At 35.7% G+C, this 21,083-nt stretch overlaps 1 protein-coding gene across 3 annotated transcripts in view; it reads left to right on the forward strand.

The window, feature by feature from the left end:
- Positions 1 to 21,083, forward strand: part of BRCC3 (BRCA1/BRCA2-containing complex subunit 3) — a 90,996-nt gene that overhangs the window by 30,673 nt on the left and 39,240 nt on the right. For 2 of the 3 annotated variants that reach the window (XM_063083217.1, XM_063083214.1), the window contains exon 8: positions 9,661 to 9,735. The exons of the other annotated variant lie outside the window; for it this stretch is intronic. In XM_063083217.1, coding sequence (XP_062939287.1) covers positions 9,661 to 9,735 — 75 coding nt within the window. The remainder of the gene's footprint in view (positions 1 to 9,660; positions 9,736 to 21,083) is intronic. 3 annotated transcript variants of the gene reach the window in all.

Genomic DNA, 21,083 nt, shown 5'->3' on the forward strand with positions numbered 1-21,083 from the left:
AGGCATCCAAATCAGAAAGGAAGGAGTAAGATTATTTCTGTTTATAGAAATGATGCTTTACAAAAAGTTTATGGGGACAATGCCCCACAGAAATCAGCAGTTTACAAATCAATAACTTGTTTTAAGAAAGGATGAGATGATGTTAAAGATGAAGCCTGCAGCAGCGGACCATCCACATCAATTTGCAAGGAAAAAAAAAATCTTGTTCATTCTCTAATTGAAGACAAACAATTAACAGAAACAATAGCCAATGCCATGAACATCTCAATTAGTTCAGCTGACACAATACTGACTGAAAAAATAAAGTTGAGCAAACTTTTCACTCAGTGGGTTCCAAAACTGTTGGAGATCATATGAACTTATATGTAGAAAACTTTAAAGATTCCACATACAAATCAGCTGCAGACAAGAGCAGAGCTTTCAATGGAAATCACAAATGAGTAGGATCAAGATTCTGAAGCATTTCTTAAAAGAATTGTGACACGAGATAAAACATGGCTTTACAGTATAACCCTGAAGACAAAGCACAATCAAAGCCATGACTACCAAGAGGTGGAAGTGGTTCAGTCAAAGCAAAAGTGGACTGGTTAAGAGCAAAGGTCATGGCAATGGTTTTTTGGGATGCTCAAGGCATTTTGCTTGTTGATTTTCTGGAGGGCCAGAGATGATAATATCTACTTACTATGAGAGTGTTTTGAGAAAGTTATCTAAAACATTAGCAGAAAAACACCCAGGAAAATCTTCACCAGAGAGTCCTTCTCCACCATGACAATGCTCCTACTCATTCTTCTCATCAAACAAGGGCAATTTTGTGAGAGTTTCAGTGGAAGTCATTAGGCATCCACCTTACAGTCCTGATTTAGCTCCTTCTGACTTCTTTTTGTTTCCTAATCTTAAAAATATCTTTAAAGGGCACCCATTTTTCTTCAGTTAATAATGTAAAAAAGAATGCATTGACATGGTTAAATCCCAGGACCTTCTGTTCTTTAGGTATGGACTAAATGACTTTTATCATTGCTTACAAAAGTGTCTTGAACTTGATGGAGCTTATGTTGAGAAATAACATTTATATTTTTATTTCTATCTTTTAATTCCATTTTTTCATGAACTTTTTGAAGTCTTATATGACAAGTCCATTTGCTGTGCAGAAGCTTTTAAATTTGATATAATCCCATTTGTTTATTTTTTCTTTTGTTGCTCGTGCCTTTGGGGTCTTATTCATAAAGCATTTGCCCAGTCCTACTTCCTGGAATGTTTCCCCTATGTTTTCTTTTAGTAATTTTGTGGTTTTAGGTCTTATATTTAAGTCTTTAATCCATTTTGAGTTGATTTTGGTATATGGTGAGAGGTACGGGTCCAATTTCATTCTTCTGCTTATGGATGTCCAATTTTCCCAGCACTATTTATTGAAGAGGCAGTCTTTTTCCCAATGTATGCGCTTATTGCCTTTGTCAAAGATCAGTTGGCTGTAGTATGTGGGTTGATTCCGGGTTTTCTATTCTGTTCCATTCATCTGAGTGTCTGTTTTTATGCCAGTACCATGCTGTTTCAGTTACAATAGCTTTGTAATATAATTTGAAGTCAGGTAGTGTTATGCTTCTGGCTTTATTTTTTTTTTTTGTTCAGGATTGCTTTGGCTATTTGGGGTCTTTTGTTGTTCCGTATGAATGTTAGGGTTCTTCTTTCTATTTCTGTGAAGAATGTCATTGGTATTTTGATGGGGATTGCATTGAATCTTCAGATTGCTTTTGTACAATGTTAATTCTTCCAATCCAAGAACATGGTATGTCTTTCCACCTTTTTGCGTCATTGTTGCTTTGCCTCCCACGGATTTGTCTCCCCTTTTCCCCTGGGTGACGGAGCCGCCAAAGATTACTCAAAGCCCGTCTTCTGAGCAGTGAAAAGCCCTGAAAAGGGGTTAATCTCCTGGAACCCTCAAGATAGAGGCATTCCTTCCATTTGCAAAATTAACCACGAATTGGGGTTCTCTTCCTGCATTTATTCTCCAGACCAGGAAGTTACAGGAAGAGAACATAGGTGCGGTTTTTGCTAAGTATAGTTTAACAAGTTTAGCAATAGAAGTGGGTAACATTCAGTAAGAAAAGCAAAGTGACATTCCATAATGGAATTTTTCAAGAAGTTAAGTTGATCCACCAACAAAAGCTTGATCTTAGCAAACATTCTCTTCTTACAGCAATTTCCCAGTATTTTCACATATCAATCAGTAACCTGTCTGCCTTTGAGCCAGCAATCTTGCTGTGTTACAATTCTTAATCTTACAACAGAAACTATAGCCTGGGGAAAATTTCCTGTCCTTTGCAAGGTCAATATTTGAAACTGCAAAGCTTTGGAAAACCAGGCCTTGTGAAGTACATTTGCTTTATGCATACTCTGCATGTCCTCTTTAATTTCTTTCAGTAGTCTTGTAGTTCTCCTTGTAGAGATCTTTCACCTCCTTGGTTAAAGTAATTCCTAGGTATTTTATTTTTTGGTGACTATTGTAAATGGGCTTACTTTCATGATTTCTTCTGCTAGTTTGTTATTGGAGTATAAGAATGCTACTGATTTTGGGGTGTTGATTTTGTATCTTGCAACATGACTGAAATTGTTAATCAGCTCTAAGAGTTTTTTGGTATAGTCCTTTAGGTTTTTCTATATATATGATCATGTCATCTGCAAACAGGGACAGTTTGACTTCACCTTTTCCAGTCTGGATGCCCTTTATTTCTTTTATCTTGCCTGATTGCCCACAGGTAACATCATGTTCAATGATCAAAAGTTTTCAGGAACAAGGTAAGGATGTCCACTCTTGCCATTTCTATTCAACATAGTACTGGAAGTCCTTGCCAGAGCAATTAGGCATGTAGAAGAAATAAAAGACATCCAAACCAGAAAGGAAGAAGTTAAATTGTCTCTGTTTGCAGTTGGCATGATCTTTTACATAAAAACCCCTAAAGAGTTTATCAAACAGCTGTTAGAAGTAATAAAGTAATTCAGTTGAGTTCCAGAATACAAAATCAACATGCAAAAATCAGAGGTGTTTCTAAATATTAACTGTGAACCATCTGAAAAACAAATTAAAATAATTCCAATTACATAGTGTCAAAAAGAATAAGATACTTAGGAATAAATTTAACTAAGGAAGTAAAAGATGTATACATTGAATAGTGTAAAACATTGAAGGAAGAAATTTAAGAAGACACAAATAAACTGAAAGATATCCTGTATTCATGGATTGGAAGAATTAATATTGCTAAAATGCCCATACTATTGAAATACTACCTACCGATTGAATGCAATCCCTATCAAAATTCCAATAACATTTTTTACAGAAATAGAAAAAACAATCCCAAAATTCATATGGAACCACAAAAGTCCCTGAATTGCCAGAGCAATCTTGAGAAAGAACAAAGCTGAAGACATCACACTATGTGAATTCAAAGTATATTATAAAGTTATAAGAATCAAAACAGTATACTACTGGCATAAAAAACAGACACATAGACCAGTGGGACAGAGTAGAGAGCCCAGAAATAAACCCACACATATGCAGTCAACTAATCTTCAATAAAGTTGCCAAGAATGTACAATGGGGAAAGGATAGTCTCTTCAGTAGGTGGTGTTGGAGAAACTGGATATCCACATGCAAAAGAATGAAATTGGATCCTTATCTCATACCATATACAAAAATCAACTTGAAATGGATTAAAAATTTAAACATATGACCTGAAAATGTAAAATTACTAGAAGGAAACATAGGGGGAAAGCTCCTTGACATTGATCTTGGCAAAGATTTTATGAATACGATTGCAAAAGCAAAAATAAACAGGTGGGATTACATCAAACTAAAAAGTCTGCACAAGAAAAGGAAACAAAATGAAAAGTCAGGACCCTTGCAGCACCAGGGCCCAGTCTAAGGTCCAGAGGGAAGTGCCCATAACCCAGCAGCTGCCAAGGCGAGCCAAGACCAGACCCTTGCGGCACTGGGGCCTGGTCTAAGGGATAAGTGGCCATACCTCAGCAGCTGCTCAGGCAAGCCAAGACCTGTGTGGCACCAGGGCTCAGTCTAAGGCCCCAGGAGGAAGGGGAGCACAAACAGCCCAGTGGCTGCCAAGGTGAGCAGAGACCTGCACAGCACCAGGGGCTCAGTCTGTGGCCACAAAAGCTGGAACAGGAGCCAAGGTAGTGTAATATAGTCACTGCCACACCTTCTGTCACCACAAGGACAGTTCACCACCACAGTAGCAGTCAGGGCCACTCTACAGGCAGCCTGCCACTCACTTGACTACACTGATATAAGAAGAGTCACCAGTAGAGCCTGCAAATAGAGGAGGAAGACTTTATCCTTATAGCCCACCCCAGAGTAACAGAAGAAGCAAGTCCTCTACCCGATGACCAAATAACAATGAAAAAAAATACTAGAACTGCAAACAAACAAGAAGATAGGACACCACTGAATGAATACACTAATGCTCAAATTCCAGACCCCATAGAACAAGGAATCCTTGAAATGTCTGAAAAGGAATTCCGAGCAGTGATCTTAAGAAAGCTTGAAGGAATAAAAGAAGATTCAATTAGAGAACACAGTGAAACACGGAAAAATATCCAGAATATGAAAGAGGAAATTTACAAAGAGATTAATACCTTAAAAAGGAGTGTAGCAGAACTCCTAGAAATGAAAGATTCACTCGATGAAATAAAAAACACAACAGAGAGCTTGAACAGCAGGCTAGAGCAAGCAGAAGAAAATTTCAGATCTTGAAGGTGGTCTTTTTGAAATAACTCAGGCAGACAGAAAAAAAAAGGAAAAAAATTAAAAATAATGAAGAAAATCTGAGAGAGATAGCAGACAACCTCAAGTGCTCTAACATCCGAATTGTAGGTATTCCAGAAGGGAAGGAGAAAGGAAAAGGTATTGAAAACCTATTCAAGGAAATAATAACAGAAAACTTCCCAGGGGTAGGGAGAGATACAAACCTTCAGATCCAGGAAGCTCAAAGGTCCCCAAACAGATTCAATCCAAAAAGATCCTCTCCAAGACACGTTATAGTCAAATTTGCAAAGCTTAAAGACAGAGAGAGAACACAGCAAGAGAAAAGCATCAAGTCATCTATAAGGGAGCCCCCATCAGACTAATAGCAGACTTCTCAACTGAAACCCTACGGGCCAGAAGAAACTGCAATGATATATTCAAAACACTAAAAGAAAAAAATTGCCAGCCAAGAATTCTTTACCCAGCAAGGCTCTCCTTCAGAAATGAGGGAGAAATAGTGTATTTCCCAGAAAAGCAAAAATAGTGGGAGTTCACCACCACACGACCAGCCCTGCATCTGGAATCTGAAAAATGATGATCACTATCACAGATACACAAGAAAGAGGAAAACCTGCTGTTAAAACAAAAATGCCAGTGAGAAAGAGAAAGAAGCTAAATCATGCCACCTCAAGTATACAACTTACCCTGAAGAAGAGAAATAAAAGGAGAAGTAATGATCAAAAGATATTTAAGTCATCTAAACAAAAAGCAACAAAATGACAGGAATTAAACAATACCTGTCAATCACTACCCTAAATGTGAATGGATTAAACTCCCCACTCGAAAGACACAGACTGACTGATTGGATTAAAAAGCTAGACCCAAGTATATGCTGTCTGCAGGAGACCCACCTCACCTGTAGAGACACACACAGACTAAAAGTGAAGGGATGGAAAAGATACACCATGCAAATGGAAACCAAAACTGAGCAGGAGTAGCTATTCTTATATTGAATATAATAGACTTTAAACCAAAATGAAAAGGCAACCTATGGAATGGAAGAAAATATTTGCAAACTACATATCTGATTGGGGGCTAATATCCAAAATATATTAGGAACTCCTACAACTCAATAGCAAAAAACCACAGACAACACGATTTAAAAATGGGAAAAGTCTCTGAATAGACATTTTTTCAGAGAAGACATACAAATGTTCAACAAGTATATGTAACAGTGTTCAGCATTGCTAATCATCAGAGAAATGTAAATCAAAACCACAAGATATCACCTCATACCTATTAGGATAGCTATTATCAAAAAGTCAAATGATAACTACTGTTGGTGAGGATGTTGAAAAAAGAACACTTGTACCCTGTTGGTGGGTACAAGCCATTATGGAAAACAATATCAAGATTCTCACAAAACTAAAAATAGAGCTACAGTATGATCCAGTGATCCCACTTCTGGTAATGTGTCCAGTGGGATTGAAATCAGTATCTGAATAAGATATCTGCACTCCCATGTATACTGCAGCATGTTTCACAGTATCCAAGATATGGAAACAACCTAAGTGCTGTCAATAGATGAATGGAGAGAGAAAATGTTACACACAGACATAGTGGAATATTATTCAGCCTTAAAAAAGCAAATCCTGCCATTTACAACAACATGGATGAACCTGGATTACATTATGCTAAATGTAATAATCCAGAAACAGAAAAACAAATACCTCATTACGTCACTTATAGATGGAGTCTGAAGAAGTCGAACTCATAGAAACAGTAGAAAGGTAGTTGCCTGGGGGAAAGGGTGAGGGAGAAATTTTGGTCAAAGGGTACAAACTTTCAGCTATAAAGTGAATAAGTTCTGGAGATCTAATTTACATCATGGTAACTATAATTAATAATAATGTATTCTAAACTTGAAATTTGCTATGATAATAGATTTTAAGTTTTTCACCACACACAAAAAAATCGTTACTCCATGAGGTGATTAATATGTTTAATTGTGGTAATCACTTCACAGCGTATATGTACATCAAAACAACAAACTGTACACCTTACACTTATAAAATTTTTATTTGTTAATTATACCTTAATAAAACTGGGGGAGAAAAATGCAAAAAAGACTCGAATAGACATTTCTCCAGATAACATACAGAAATGGTCAATAAGCACATGAAAAGATGCAAATATCACCAACCTTTAGAGAAATTGGTATTAAAACTACAATGAGATACTACCTCACACCCATTAAGATGGCTATTATAAAAAAAATGGAAAATAACAAGTCAAGGACGTGAAGAAATTGGACCCCTTGTACCCTTTTGGTGGAAAATAGTATGGTGGTTCCTCAAAAAATGAGGACTAGAGTTACCATATGATTCAGCAATGCCACTTCTAGGTATATACCCAAAGGAATTGAAAGCAGGGTCTCTAAGAGGTATCTGTACATGCGTGTTCGTAGCAGCAGCATTCACAGTAGGTAAAATGTGGAAGCAACCCAAGTGTTCATCAACGGATCAACAGAGAAATGGGTAAGCAAAATGTGATATATATGTACAATGGAAAATTTTCGGCCTCAGAAAGGAAGGAAATTGTGTCAGGTGCTACAACATGGATGAACCTTGAATACATTATGCTAGGCTAGCCACCGAAAGACAGATAATGTATTATTCCACTTATATGATGTACTTAGAGTAGTCAGATTCATACAGACAGAGAGTAAATGGTGATTGCCAGGAGCTTGGGGGACAGGGGAATGGGTAGTGACTACTTAATGGGTATAGAGTGTCAGTTTTACAAGATGAAAAGAGTTATGAAGATGTATGGTGATGGTTGCACAACATTGTTAATGTATTTAATGCTACTGAACTATACACTTAAAAATGGTTAAGATGGTAAAATTTTTATGTGTATTTTACCACAATTTTTTTTAAATGGAGAGAAAGAACCTGTACTGTAAAATGCATTCTTACATTTAAACAAGTCTTCACTGTTATTGAAAATAATACAAACATAAGTTTAAGAAAAAAAAAAAAACAATGAGTAATTTTGCCAATTAAAAATGGCAAAAAAAGAAAAAAAAAAAAAAAAAAACCCAAAACATAAAACCCCACCTTTGCCCAGTGCCTTCTGGGGGATAGATTTTTTCCTCACTATTTTAATTTCTTTGCTGGTTTTGGGGGTTTTTTGACTTTTTTTTTTTCATGTATTCTCTTTCTTGAGTCAATTTATGGTATTATAGTTTCTTAGGAAGTTGTACATTTTCTGTGTTTTCAGTTGTTTTGTCTTGAGGATATAAATAGTTTATTTTAAAAATCTGTTTCATTTTCTTTGTAGAACTTATCACTAAGTTAAATGACTTATTCCTTTGTTATTTATTGCCACTCCTTCCCTCCATTTGACTGTTGTCTCCATGACTATAGGGACCTTGTCTGTCTTGCTCACTGCTGTATCTGCAGTGCCTAGAGCAGGGCCTGCCACATAGTAGCCACCCAGTACATATTTGTTGAGTGAATAATTGTGTGATCCCTTTTCCATTGTTAATACTGTTTATTAGTGTTTCTCTTTTCAATTCTATTGCTAGAGACTTGTCTGTTTTACTGGTCTTTTCAAAGGACCAGCTTTAGGTTTTCTTGATCAACTCAGTTTCTTAATATTTTTTCTTTTTTCTTTTCATTTCTGCTTTTTCTCTTTACTAATTTCTTTCTTCTGTTTTCTCTGTGTTTTATTGTTGTTGTTCTTATTGTTATTCTAAATTCTTGAGGTAAAGAAAACTAAGTTTATTTTGTTTTCCTTGTTTTCTAATACATATATTCAAGCCATAAATTTTCCTTCTCGCTTTGGCCCTGTGGGTTTTGACGCACAGTAATTCCAATGTTTTTTGTTTGTTTACTTGTAAATCATTGGTATTTTCCATTTTTATTTTCTCTTCAACCCAGGAGTTATTTAGAAGTACATTTTAAAATTCACAGATGTGTACATGGGGGGGGGGGTTGCTATTATGTTAATTTTTTTCCGCACATTATAGTCAACTGGCCTGTGTGATATCAGCTTTATAGGATTTTTTAAATATATATTTCATATGTTATCTAGAACAGGGATCCACAAGCTATAGCCTAAAGGTCAGATTGGCCTGGGGGCCCTGTATTTGCAAACCAAGTTTTATTGGAACATGGCCTCACCCATTTGTTTAAATATCATCTATGACTACTTTCTAGCTACAATTGCAGAGGTGAGTTGCTGTAACAGAGACTCTGTGGTCCACACAGCTTAAAATATTTATCTGGTCTTCAGCTAAAATGTTTGCTCACCCCTGACTTAAAACATAATTATGACTTTTTCGTATGGGTTGTAAATATGTGTGTTTCCCTTGGGTACAAGTTCCGTATATCCCTATTAGAATAAGCTTGTTAAGTTGTGTTATACCAGTCCTTATACTCTTGCCCATTGTTCGTGGTTTTTGATTTTAGGTATCTGAAAGAGATGTGTGTAAACCTCTCATCACAACTAAATCTGTCCACTTCTCATATTTAGTCAGGCTTAGCTTTATATCTTTTGAAGCTGTTTTGTTAGTACATAAAGATTTATAAAGGTCATAACTATTATGTCTTTCTGCTGTATTTTCCTCTCGTGCAGTATGAAATAGCCCTCTTTGTCCTATTTATTTATTAATGCCTTGAATTCCTTCTCTCTAAAGAATATTATTCTGTCAAGATTAGGTTCAGCAGCATATATTAGAAAAAAATTTAAACAAGAAAATAAATTAGTTTAAACAAGAAAGATTATTTCTTTCTTGGGTAAAAGAAGTCTGGAGACAGATATCCCAGGGCTCTGTGATGTCATCAGGGACACAGGTTCCTCTCTTCTGCTTGACCATCTTGGTATATGGTTTCCATCCTAAGGTCCCCTCATGGTCCACGAGACTTCTGGAGTTCCAGCCAGCACATCTCCATTGAGGGCCAGAAAGAAGAGGAAAGGTAGGAGGGCAAAAAGGGGCCCATCCCAGCTCAGCTGATTTCTAATAATTGACCTTCCGAGATGTCCCAGAAAACAATTCCACTTCTACCTCATTGGCAGAGCTTAGTCAAGTAGCCATACCTAAGCTACCAGGGAGGCTGGGAAATGTAGTCTTCTCCTTCAGCTAGCTATGTCTTGGCTAAAAAATGGCATTCTTTTACCAAGGAGAAAGGTGAGAATAGACGTTTGGAATAGGCAGCCAGCAATCTGTGCCACTACCTGTTGTGTGTTGTGGTTCTTGTTATTAGCATTTGTTTGCCTGTTGTAACTTTTTCTGTTCCTTTATTTTCAACCCTCTCAGTTATTTTGTTTTAAGTATGTCTCTTATAAAATAAAGCAAGATATTGAGTTATTTGGTTTTAAATAATCAGAACATCTATTATTAGGTGAGTGTAATGCATTCATTATATTATCATTACTGGTATATATGGCAATATTCCTGACATTATCTTTTTTGTTTTCTGTTTTCAATGCTTTTTATTTAATTCTTTTTCCCCTTCCTGCCGCTTGATGGGCTGATTGAGTTTTCTATGATCTGGTTTATTTCTGTTTTAGAAATTGTCCTTTATCACTTCTTTTACTTATTACTCTTAATCTTTTCTAATTTTGTGTTTTGAAATAATTTCAGATTTACAGAAAATTCGTAAGAATATTTCAAAGAATTCCTGCATACCCTGCACCCAGATTCCCCAAATGTCAAAATTTTATCACATTTCCATTGTCATTTTTTCTCTTTTTGTGTATGGATATTTTTTTCCTGAGAGTAAGTTGCATACATGATGCCCCTTCAGTAGGCATTTCCTAAAGAACAAATATATTCTCTTACATAGCAAAATGTAATGGTCAATACCAGGAAATTAAAATCCGTGCAATACTATTACCTAATCCATAGATGGTATTCATATGTCAGCAGTTTTCCTAATAACATCTCTTAGAACAGAAGAGAAAAAAACACCTTTATTCCGGTCCACGATGCAGTCCAGGTTCATACAGTGAGCATGATTGTTTTGGCTTTTTAGTCCCCTTTGATCTGAAACAGTTCCTGTGTCTTTTGTGACCTTAATAATTTTGAAGACTACAGGCGAGTTATTTTGGAAAATGTCCCTCATTTTGGATTTGCTCATGTTTTATCATGATTAAATGCAGATTATGCACTTTTGGCAAGAACACCACTGAAGCCATATTGTGTTCTTCTGGGTGATTTGTATCAGGAGGCACATGACGTCAATTTGTCCCATTGCTGGTGATTTTAACTTTCACCATGTGCTTAAGGAAGTGCCTCTGAGGCTTTTCCACTGTAAAGTTACTATTTTTCCTTTTGAAGTTAGTAAGTATCTTGTGGAGAGTTTTAGTATTTATCAATGATTCTTTGCTAAATTGTTTATTACTAAAATTGTTGTCAAGTGGCAATGTTCTAATTCTGTCATTCCTTCTATATTTACTAGTTGTCATCCTACTCCAAGAAGGAACTTTCCCTTCTCATTTGATTATTTATTCATTTATTTATATTACTGTGAATGCCTGGATTCTTATGGGTTTTAATCTGTTACTATCATTGGTTACTTTGAAATACACATTGTTTCTGTATTGGCTAGTGGAAGTTCCTCTCATTTCCTTTTGACATATTCCTATCCTTCTTTAATACCACTTGATTTTCTGGCACAGAAAGATGTTACAGGTTCATCTTGTTCTTTTCTGTACCCATTTAGCATTTCTCCAAGGAGCCTTGTTTCCTTTTATTTATTTATTTTTTTGACAGCTTTATTGAGGTACAATTGATACATGGTAAACTACATGTTTAAAGTATACAATTTTGTAAGTTTTGACCTGTATACACCTGTGAAACCATCACTACAATCAAGATAATGAAAGTGTTTATCACCCTCAAAAGTTTCCTTGTGCTATTTTGTAATTCTTCCCTCCTGCCACTCCCTATCCCTCCTCCAACTGCAGGAAACCCTGATCTGCTGTCACTATACATTAGTTTGCATTTCGAAGAATTTGATGTATATGGAATCATAGAGAATGTACTCTTTTTGTCTGTCTCCTTTCACACACCATAATTACTCTGAGATTTTTCCATGTTATAGCACGTATCAATAGTTCGTTCCTTTTTATTACAGAAAAATACTAAATTGTATACGTATTTCACAATTTGTTTATCCACTTATCTGTTGATGGACATTTGAGATATTTGCAGTTTTTGTCTAGTACAAATAAAGCTATTTAGAACATTTGTGTATAAGTCTGTGTATGGCCTTCTCTTAGCGATATACCTAGGAGCAGACTGGCCAAATCATATGGTAAGCATATATTTAAGTTTTTAAAAAACTACAAGACTGTTTTCCAAAACAGCTTGCTGGGATTTTGATTGAGATTACATTGAATCTATAGATCATTTTGGGGATAACTGACATTTTAATAGTATTGAGTCTTCTAATCTATGAACATGGTATATTTCTCCATTTATTTAGGTTTTTAATACTCTCAACAATGGTTCATAGTTTTCAGTCTACAGGATTTGCATATCTTTTCTCAGTCTTATCCCTACACATTTCACATAGTACTGCTATTATAAATGCTATCATATTAATTTCAATTTCCTTTTGTTCATTGCTACTATATATAAATGTACAGTTGATTTTTATGTATTGAGTTGATATTCTACAACTTTGCTAAATTCACTTGTTAATTTTAGTACTTTTTATGAAGAGTCCATTGGATTATCTACATCGATGATTATGTCATATGTGTTTTTTAAAGTTTATTTTCATTAATTATACATATTCATGGGGCACAGAGCTGACTGTCAGCACCTGTGCCCAAGATGTGATGATCAGTTCAATACTGTCAACGTGCCCACCACCGCAAATTGCAGTTATTCCCCATGTCCCGCACCCAACCTCTCCCCAACTCCTTCAGCAGGCCTAGGTCTGCTCTCCCTCTGCAAGTCCAGCACACCACTGTGGTCTTTCTTTCCTTCCTTCTTTCTCTCTCAGCTGCAACTTATGACTGAGAATGTGCAGTATTTCTCTTTCTGTGCCTGGCTTATTTCATGTAACATAATTTTCTCCAAGCTAATCCATGTTGCTGTGAATGGAAGAATTTCATTCTTTTTTATGGCTTAGTTTTCCATTATGTATATATACACCACATTTTCCTGATCTAGTTGTCTGTTGATGGACATTTAGGTTGGTTCCATATCTTGGCTATTGTAAACAGAGCTGCGATGAACACGGGAGTACAGGTATCTCTTCAACATGATGATTTCCATTCCTTTGGGTGCATACCCAGAACTGGGATTGCTGGATCATATGGTAGTTCTATCTGTAGTTTGAGAAACCTCCACGCTATTTTCCATAGTGGCAGTACTAATTTACAGTCCCACCAACAGTGTAGAAGAGTTCCCTTTTCTCCACATCCTTGTCAGCATTTGTTATTCTCAGTCTTTTTGATTATACCCAGTCTGACGGGGGGGGGGGGGGTGGATGAGATGATATATCAATGTGGTTTTAGTTTGCATTTCCCTAATGATTAGTGATTTTGAGCATTTTTTCAAGTACCTGTTGGCCATTTGTATGTCTTCCCTTGAAAAATGTCTATTCAGTTCCTTTGCCCATTTTTTAGTTGGGTTATTTGGTTTTTTTTACTGTGTAGTTGTTGTTTGAGTTCCTTGTATATTCTGGATAATAATCCCTTGTTGGATGTATAGTTTGCACATATTTTCTCCCATTCCGTAGGTTGTCTGTCCACTCTGTTGATTGTTTCCTTTACTGTGCAGAAGCTTTTTAGTTTGATATATTCCCATTTCTTTCTTTTTTTTTTTCTTCTGTTGCTTGCACTTTTGGGGTCTTATTCATAAAATCTTTGCCCAGTCCTGATTCCTGAAGTATTTCCCCTAGGTTTTCCTTTAGTAGCTTTATAGCTTCAGGACTTATGCTTAAGTCTTTAGTCCATTTTGAGTTGATTTTGGTATATGGCAAGAAGTATGGGTATAGTTTCATTCTTCTGCATGTGGACGTCCAATTTTCCCAGGACCATTTATTGAAGAGGCAGTCTTTTCCCCAATGTATGTTCTTGCTGCCTTTGTCAAATATCAGTTGGCTGTAAGTATGTGGAGGCAGTTTTACTTCTTTTTTTCCAATATGGATACCTTCTGTTTATTGTTCTTGCCTTATTGCACTTATTGGAACCTCTAGAAAACAGTTGAATACAACTTGTGAAAGCAATCATGGTCACTTTGTCCCTGATTTTTAGAGAAATCAGTTTTTCACCATTGAGAATGATGTTACCTGAAGATTTTTCATAGATTCCCTTTATCAGTTTGAGGAAGTTTCCTTCTATTCCTAGTTTGCCAAGTTTTTTTTTTTTTTAATCAAAAATAGATGTTGTGTTTTGTCAGTTGCTTATTCTGTATCTATTGAGATGATCATAAAGGTTTTTTTTCATTTTTATAGTCTGTTAATATTGATGAATTACATTGATTTTTGAATGCTAAAAAAACCTTTTATTCTTGGAATAACTCCATTGATCATTATGACTTATTTATTTTATATATTGTTGGAGTGGATTTGCTAAATTTTTGTTAAGAATTTTTGCATCTATATAAGTGAGGGGTATTAGTTTGTACTTTTCTTTTCTCATAAAGTCTTTCTCTGCCTTTGGTATCAGAGAAAGGCTGGCTTCAGAAAATAAGTTAGATAGTATTGTCTCCTTTCCAATTTTATGAAAGAGTTGGCATAAAATTGATATTAATTTTTTCTTAACTTTTTGGTAGACTTCACCAGTGAAGCCTTCTGGGCCTGAAGTCTTGTTTGTGGGTAGCTTTTTAACTACAACTTTGATTTATTTAATAGGTATAAAACTATTCAGGCTATCAATTTCTTTCTTAGCTTTAGTAATTTGTGTCCTTCAAGGAATTTATCCATTTTATCTAAGTTGTTGAATTTATTGTTATAAAGTTATTCATAATATTCTCTTATCCTTTTATTATCTGTAAAATCTATAGTAATGTCATTTTTCTGTATATTGATAATTTGTGTCTTTTTTCTGATAAAAGTCTGGCTAGAGGTTTAATAATTTTACCAAATATCTCAAAGAATCACCTCTGGTGTCAATGATTTTCTCTATTTTTCTGTTGCTGTTCCACTTATGTTCACTTTGATTTGTGTTATTTCCTGCCTTCTGCTTACTTTGAGGTTCATTTGTTGTTGTTCTGGAGTTTTAAATTGGATGGAAGCTGAGTTCATTGATTTGAGACCTTCTTTTCTTATGTAAGTCTTGAGTAAGTGCTATAAATTTCTTTCTAAGTACTCTTTTACTTTATCCCACAAATTTTGGTATGTGTTTTTATTTTTATTCATTTCAAAATACATTTTCATTTTCCTTTTGAATTTATTATTGATCCACAGGTTATTTTGAAGTGTGTTATTTAGTTTCTAAATACTTTGGAAATTTCCTGATATATTTCTGTTATTGATTTCAAATTTAGTTCTACTGTGGTCAGAAAAAAAGACTGTGTGACTTCAGTTCTTTAAATAATTATTAAGAGTGTGTTATGGCCTAGAATATGGTCTGTACAGGTACTTCTTGACTTACAATGGGGTTATATCCTGATAAACTCATTTTAAGTCAAAAATATCGTGAGTCAAAAATGGATTTAATGCTGGCAACACAGCAGACAGTCCCCAACATACAATGGTTCGACTTACAATTTTTCGACTTTACTATGGTGTGAAAGTGATATGTGTTCAGTAGAAAGCATAACCTCATCATAAGTCAAAAGGAGCTCCTAGATTTATACCCCAATAAACCCATAGTAAAGTCATAAAATTGTAAGTTGAATCATCATAAGTGGGGGACTTATGTGTACAGGTGAATTTTCTGTGTACACTTGAAAAGGATATGTTTTCTGCTGTTAGGTGGAGTATCCATACCCTCGCCAGCATTCGTTATTTTCTGTCTTTTTGATAATAGCCAGTCTAACTGGGGTGAGATGGTATCTCAGTGTGGTTTTGATGCTAAGTGATGTGGAGCATTTTTTCATATGTCTCTTGGCCATTTGTATATCTTCCTTTGAGAAATACCTATTTGCCTCCTTTCCCCAATTTCGTAATCATATTATTTGGGGTTTTTTTAGTATTATTTGAGTTCCTTATATATTCTGGATGTTAATCCCTTGTCAGATGTATAGTTTGCTAATATTTGCTCCCATTCTTGAGGTTGTCCTTTCACTCTGTTGATTGTTTCCTTTGCTGTGGAGAAGCTTTTTAGTTTGATGTAGTCCCATTTTTTTTTTCTTTTGTTGCTTATGCTTTTGAGGTATTATTCATAAAGTGTTTGCCTAGTCCTACATCCTGAAGTGTTTTCACTCTGTTTTCTTCCAGGAGTTTTATAGTTTCAGGTCTTATATTTAAGTCTTTAATCCATTTTGAGTTGATTTTGGTATATGGCGAGATGTATGGGTCTAGTTTCCTTCTTCTACACATGGATATCCAGGTTTCTCACCACCAATTTTTGAAGATACTGTCCTTTCCCCATCGTATGTTCTTGGTGCCTTTGTTAAAAATCAGTTAATTATAAATACATGGGTTGATTTCTGGGTTCTCTATTCTGTTCCATTGGTTCATGTGTCTGTTTTTATGCCAGTACTATGCTGTTTTTGTTACTGTATTAGTCCGTTTCCACTGCTTATAACAAAGTACCTGAAACTGAGTGATGTATAAGGAAAAACAACATTTATTGCTTACAGTTTGTGAGGCTGGGAAGTCCAAAGTCCATCTGGTGGTGACAGTGACCCAGGAGTCTCACATTGCAAGATGGTGGAAGCAGAGAGAGCAGAGAGAGGGAGACAGACTCTCCTCTTCTTTTAAAGCCCTCAGAACCACACCCCTGACCACCATTTTAATTACATTCACTACTGCACGGTCCTACAATCCAATCACCTCTTCAAGGTTCCATCTTTTAATTACCATAATAGGATTTCTCACCCTCTTAACAGTCACAGTGGGGGCCAAGTTTCTAATACATAATACTTAGGGGACACAATTCAAGCTTCAGTGAGTTTTGAGCATAAATCAATCTACTACAGTTACTATAGCTTTGTAGTATAATTTGAAGTCAGGTAATGTAATGCCTCTGGCTTTATTTATTTATTTATTTATGCTCAGTATTGCTTTGGTTATTTGGGGTCTTTTGTTGTTCCATATGAATGTTAAGATTGCTTTTTCTATTTCTGTGAAGAATGACATTGGTGTTTTGGTGGGGTTTGCATTGAATCTGTAGATTGCTTTGGGTAGTACAGACATTTTTACAACATTAATTCTTCCAATCGCTGAACATGCAATATCTTTATGTTTTTTGGTGTCTCCTTTAATTTCTTTTAGCAGTGTTTTATAGCTCTAGGAGTTTTTTGGTAGAGTTTTTTGGTATATATATGGTCATGTCATCTATGAACAGGCACACTTTGATTTCACCTTTTCCAGTCTGGATGCCTTTTCTTTCTTTCTCTTGCCTGATTGCTCTGGCTGATACTTCCAGTACTGTGTCAAGTAGGAGTGGTGAGAATGGGAATCCTTCTCTTGTTCCTGTCCTTAAAGGAAAGGCTTTCAGCTTTTTCCCATTCAGGATGATATTGATGGTGGGTTTGTTACATATAGATTTTATTGTGAGATATTTTCCTTCTATACCTAATTTTTTGACAGCCTTTCTCATAAGGAGATGTTGAATTCTGTTGAATGCTTTTTCTGCATCTATTGAGATAATCATGTGGTTTTTGTCCCTGATTTTGTTGCTGTGGTGTATCACATTTATTGACTTACATATGTTGAACCATCCTTGTATCCTTGGGATGAGTCCCACTTGATCATGGTGTGTATCTTTTTGAGGTGTTGCTTTATTCTGTTTGCTAATATTTTGTTGAGGATTTTTGAGTCTATGTTCATTTAGGATATTGCTAGTAGCTTTCTTTTTTTGTTGTGTCTTTGTCAGATTTTGGTGTCAGTGTGACATCAGCTGGTCTTATAGAATGAGTTTGGGAAAATGGGCTCTGTTTCAGTTTTTTGGAATAGTTTGAAAAGGATTTGTATTACTTCTTCTTTGAATGTTTGGTAGATTTCAGCAGTGAAGCTATCTTGTCCTGGGCTTTTCTTTGCTGGAGGACTCCTGATCACTGCTTCAATCTTGTTGCTCATTATTGGTCTGTTCATATTTTCTATTTCTTCTTGGTTCAGTCTTGGTAGTTTGTAAGTGTCCAGAAATTTGTCCATTTCCTCCAGTTTTTCAAACTTGTTGGCATATAGTTGTTCATGATAGTCTCTAATGATCTTTGTATTTGTGTGATATCAGTTGTAGTTTCTCCTTTTTTTCTTTCTGTTTTTTGTTATTCGGGTCTTCTCTCTTCTTTTCTTAGTCTAGCTAATATTTTGTCTATATTGTTTATCTTCTCGTATAAGCCAACTTTTTGTTACACTGAAATTTTGTATCTATTTTTTGGTTTCTATTTCATTTATTTGTGCTCTGATCTTAATTATTTCTTTCTATCTACTAATTTTGGGATTTAATTGTTCTTGTTTTTCTATTCCTTTGAGGTTGCTTATTTGAAGTTTTTCTATTCTTTTGAAGAAAGCATTTATTGCAATAAACTTCCCAATTAGCACTGCTTTTGCAGTATCCCACAGGTTTTGGTATGATGTGCCTTTATTTTCATTAGTTTCAAGAAATTTTTAAGCTTCCTTTTAAGTTTAATTTCTTCTTGGACCCGTAGGTCATTCAGGAGCATGTTGCTTAATTTCCATGCATTCATATAGTTTCCAGAGTTTTGTTATTGATTTCTTGTTTTAATCTGTTGTGGTCTGAAAAGGTACTTGAAATGATTTCAGTTTTTAAAAATTTGTTGAGACTTGATTTGTGACCTAACATGTGGTCTATCCTGGAGAATGTTCCATATGCTGATGAGAAGAATGTGTATTCTTTACTTGGGTGAAATTTTCTGTAGATATCTGGAGGTTCATTTGGTCTTAGTGTAGTTTAAATCCTGTGTTTCTCTATTGGTGTTGCCTAGATGATCTTTCCAGTGCTGAGAGGGCAGTGTTCAGTTCCCCAACTGTTATTGTATTGGCATCTGTCTCTTTTTTTAGGTTTAATAGTGTTTGCTTTATACATCTGGGTACTCTGGTATTGGGTGTATATATACTATGATTGTTATGTCTTCTTGCTGCATACATCCCTTTATTCATAATGGCTTTCTTTGTCTCTTTTTATGGTTTTTAGTTTAAAGTCTATTTTATCCTATATAAGAATAGCTATTCCTGCTCATTTTTGGTTTCCATTTGTGTGGTATATCTTTTTCCATCCCTTCACTATTAGTCTGTGTGTGTCTTTAGAGTGAGGTGAGTCTCCTGAAGACAGCATATAGTGGGTTCTAGCTTGTTAATCCAGTCAGTCAGTGTCTTTTGAGTGGGGAATTTAATCCATTTATATTTAGGTTTATTATTAAAAGGTATAGTGTTGCTACTGGAATTTTGATTTTTGTGTGGATGTTTTAAATATCTTGTTCTTTTCTTCCTATTTATTGTTTGTCTTCCTTGTTTGTTGGTTTTTTGAGGCAGTTAGATAAAATTTTCTTCTCTTTCTCGTTTGCACTTTTGTTCTACCAGTGAGTTTTGTTCTTTCTTGTCTATTCATGGTAGTGATTATCATTTTTGGGTTCCAGATGCAGGATTCCCTTGAGGATTACTTGTAGGGCTGGTCATGGGTTGGCGAGCTCCTGCAGATTTTGTTTGTCTGGGAAATGAACTATTTATCCTTCATTTCTGAAGGATAGCCTTGCTGGATATTGTATTTTTGGCTGCCAATGATTTTCTTTTAATATTTTGATTATATCATCCAATTCTCTTTTGATCTATAGAGTTTTTGTTGAGAAGTCTGCTGTTAATTTGATGGAGACTCCCTTACAGGCGACTTGATGCTTTTCTCATGTTGTTTTTATGATTCCTTTTTGTCTTTGAGCTTTGCCATTTTGACTATAATGTGTCTCAGAGAGGACCTTTCAGATTGAATCTGTTTGGGGATATTTGAGCCTCCTGGATCTGAAGGTCCATATCTCTCCCTACACCTGGGAAGTTTTCTGCTATTACTTCATTGGATAGGTTTTCAATGCATTTTCCTTTGTCCTCCTCTTCTGAAACACCCATGATTCAGATGTTTGTGTGCTTCAGGTTATCTGCTTGTTCTTAGATTTTCTCCTTTTTTATTCATTCTTTTTCTTTTTATTCTTTTTTTTTTTTTTTTTTTTTTTTTTGTCCATGTGGGTTATTTCAAAATGACCATCTTCAAGATCAGAAATTCTTTCTTTTGCTTGCTCTAACTTGCTGCTTAAGCTCTTGGTTGTGTTTTGTGTTTTTTATTTCACTGAATGAATCTTTTTGCTCCAGGAATTCTACCACATTCTTTTTTAAAGTATTAATCTCTTCGTAAATTTCCTTCTTCAGATTCAGTACACTTTTTTCCATTTTGTTATGTTGTCTGAGTCTTCTTATATCACATTGAGTTTCCTTAAGATTGTTGCTTGGAATTCCTCTTCAGTCATTTCAAGCACTTACTCTTCTATGGGATCTGGTACTTGAGAATTATCATATTCCTTTGGAGGTGTCATATTTTCTTGTTTTTTTTTTTCATATTTCTAGTATCTCTTTGTTGATGTCTAGTCATCTGGCAGAGCAGTTGCTTCTTCTATTACTCTGGCTTAGGCTTTGAGGAGAGAGACTTCTTCATTTTGATGTGTTTTATATTGACCATTGAGTGGGCTGTTTTAGTACTGATTCCAGGTAGACACAATAGTGTAGTCTGTGTGTGGGTACTTTGGCCATATTCAGTATTGGAATTGTATGTGAGTACTTCTGTGGCCCAGTCACTGGGGCACTTAGTGATTTCTTGCTGAGGTTGGTGACACCGTGTTCATTCGTCCAGGATGTGGGCAATCTCTTGAGTTCCTGAGAGAAGTACCTGGGTTCCCTGTTGCTCTGTGGCTGGGTTGTGTGACCCTGGGCAGACCTGTTGGCACCTCAGCTAGTGCCCCTTGACCCTTATGGCTACACTGGGGTATACTGCAGCTCTTCAGTTTGAATGGGTGACCCTGGGTGGGTTTTCTCTTTCCTCTTACCTACAGGCTGAGGCTCTTCCTTGGAGCCATGTTACCCCAATTGGGAGATAGGTTGGTGGCGATTGGGAATTTTCTTCCTTACTCTATTTGAGTAACCAGGTTTTCTGTACACTCGTGGGGTTCCACAAGTGTCTCTCCCTGGATCAA

Source organism: Cynocephalus volans, chromosome X, assembly GCF_027409185.1.
Source record: "Cynocephalus volans isolate mCynVol1 chromosome X, mCynVol1.pri, whole genome shotgun sequence".
Classification (NCBI taxonomy): Eukaryota; Metazoa; Chordata; class Mammalia; order Dermoptera; family Cynocephalidae; genus Cynocephalus; species Cynocephalus volans.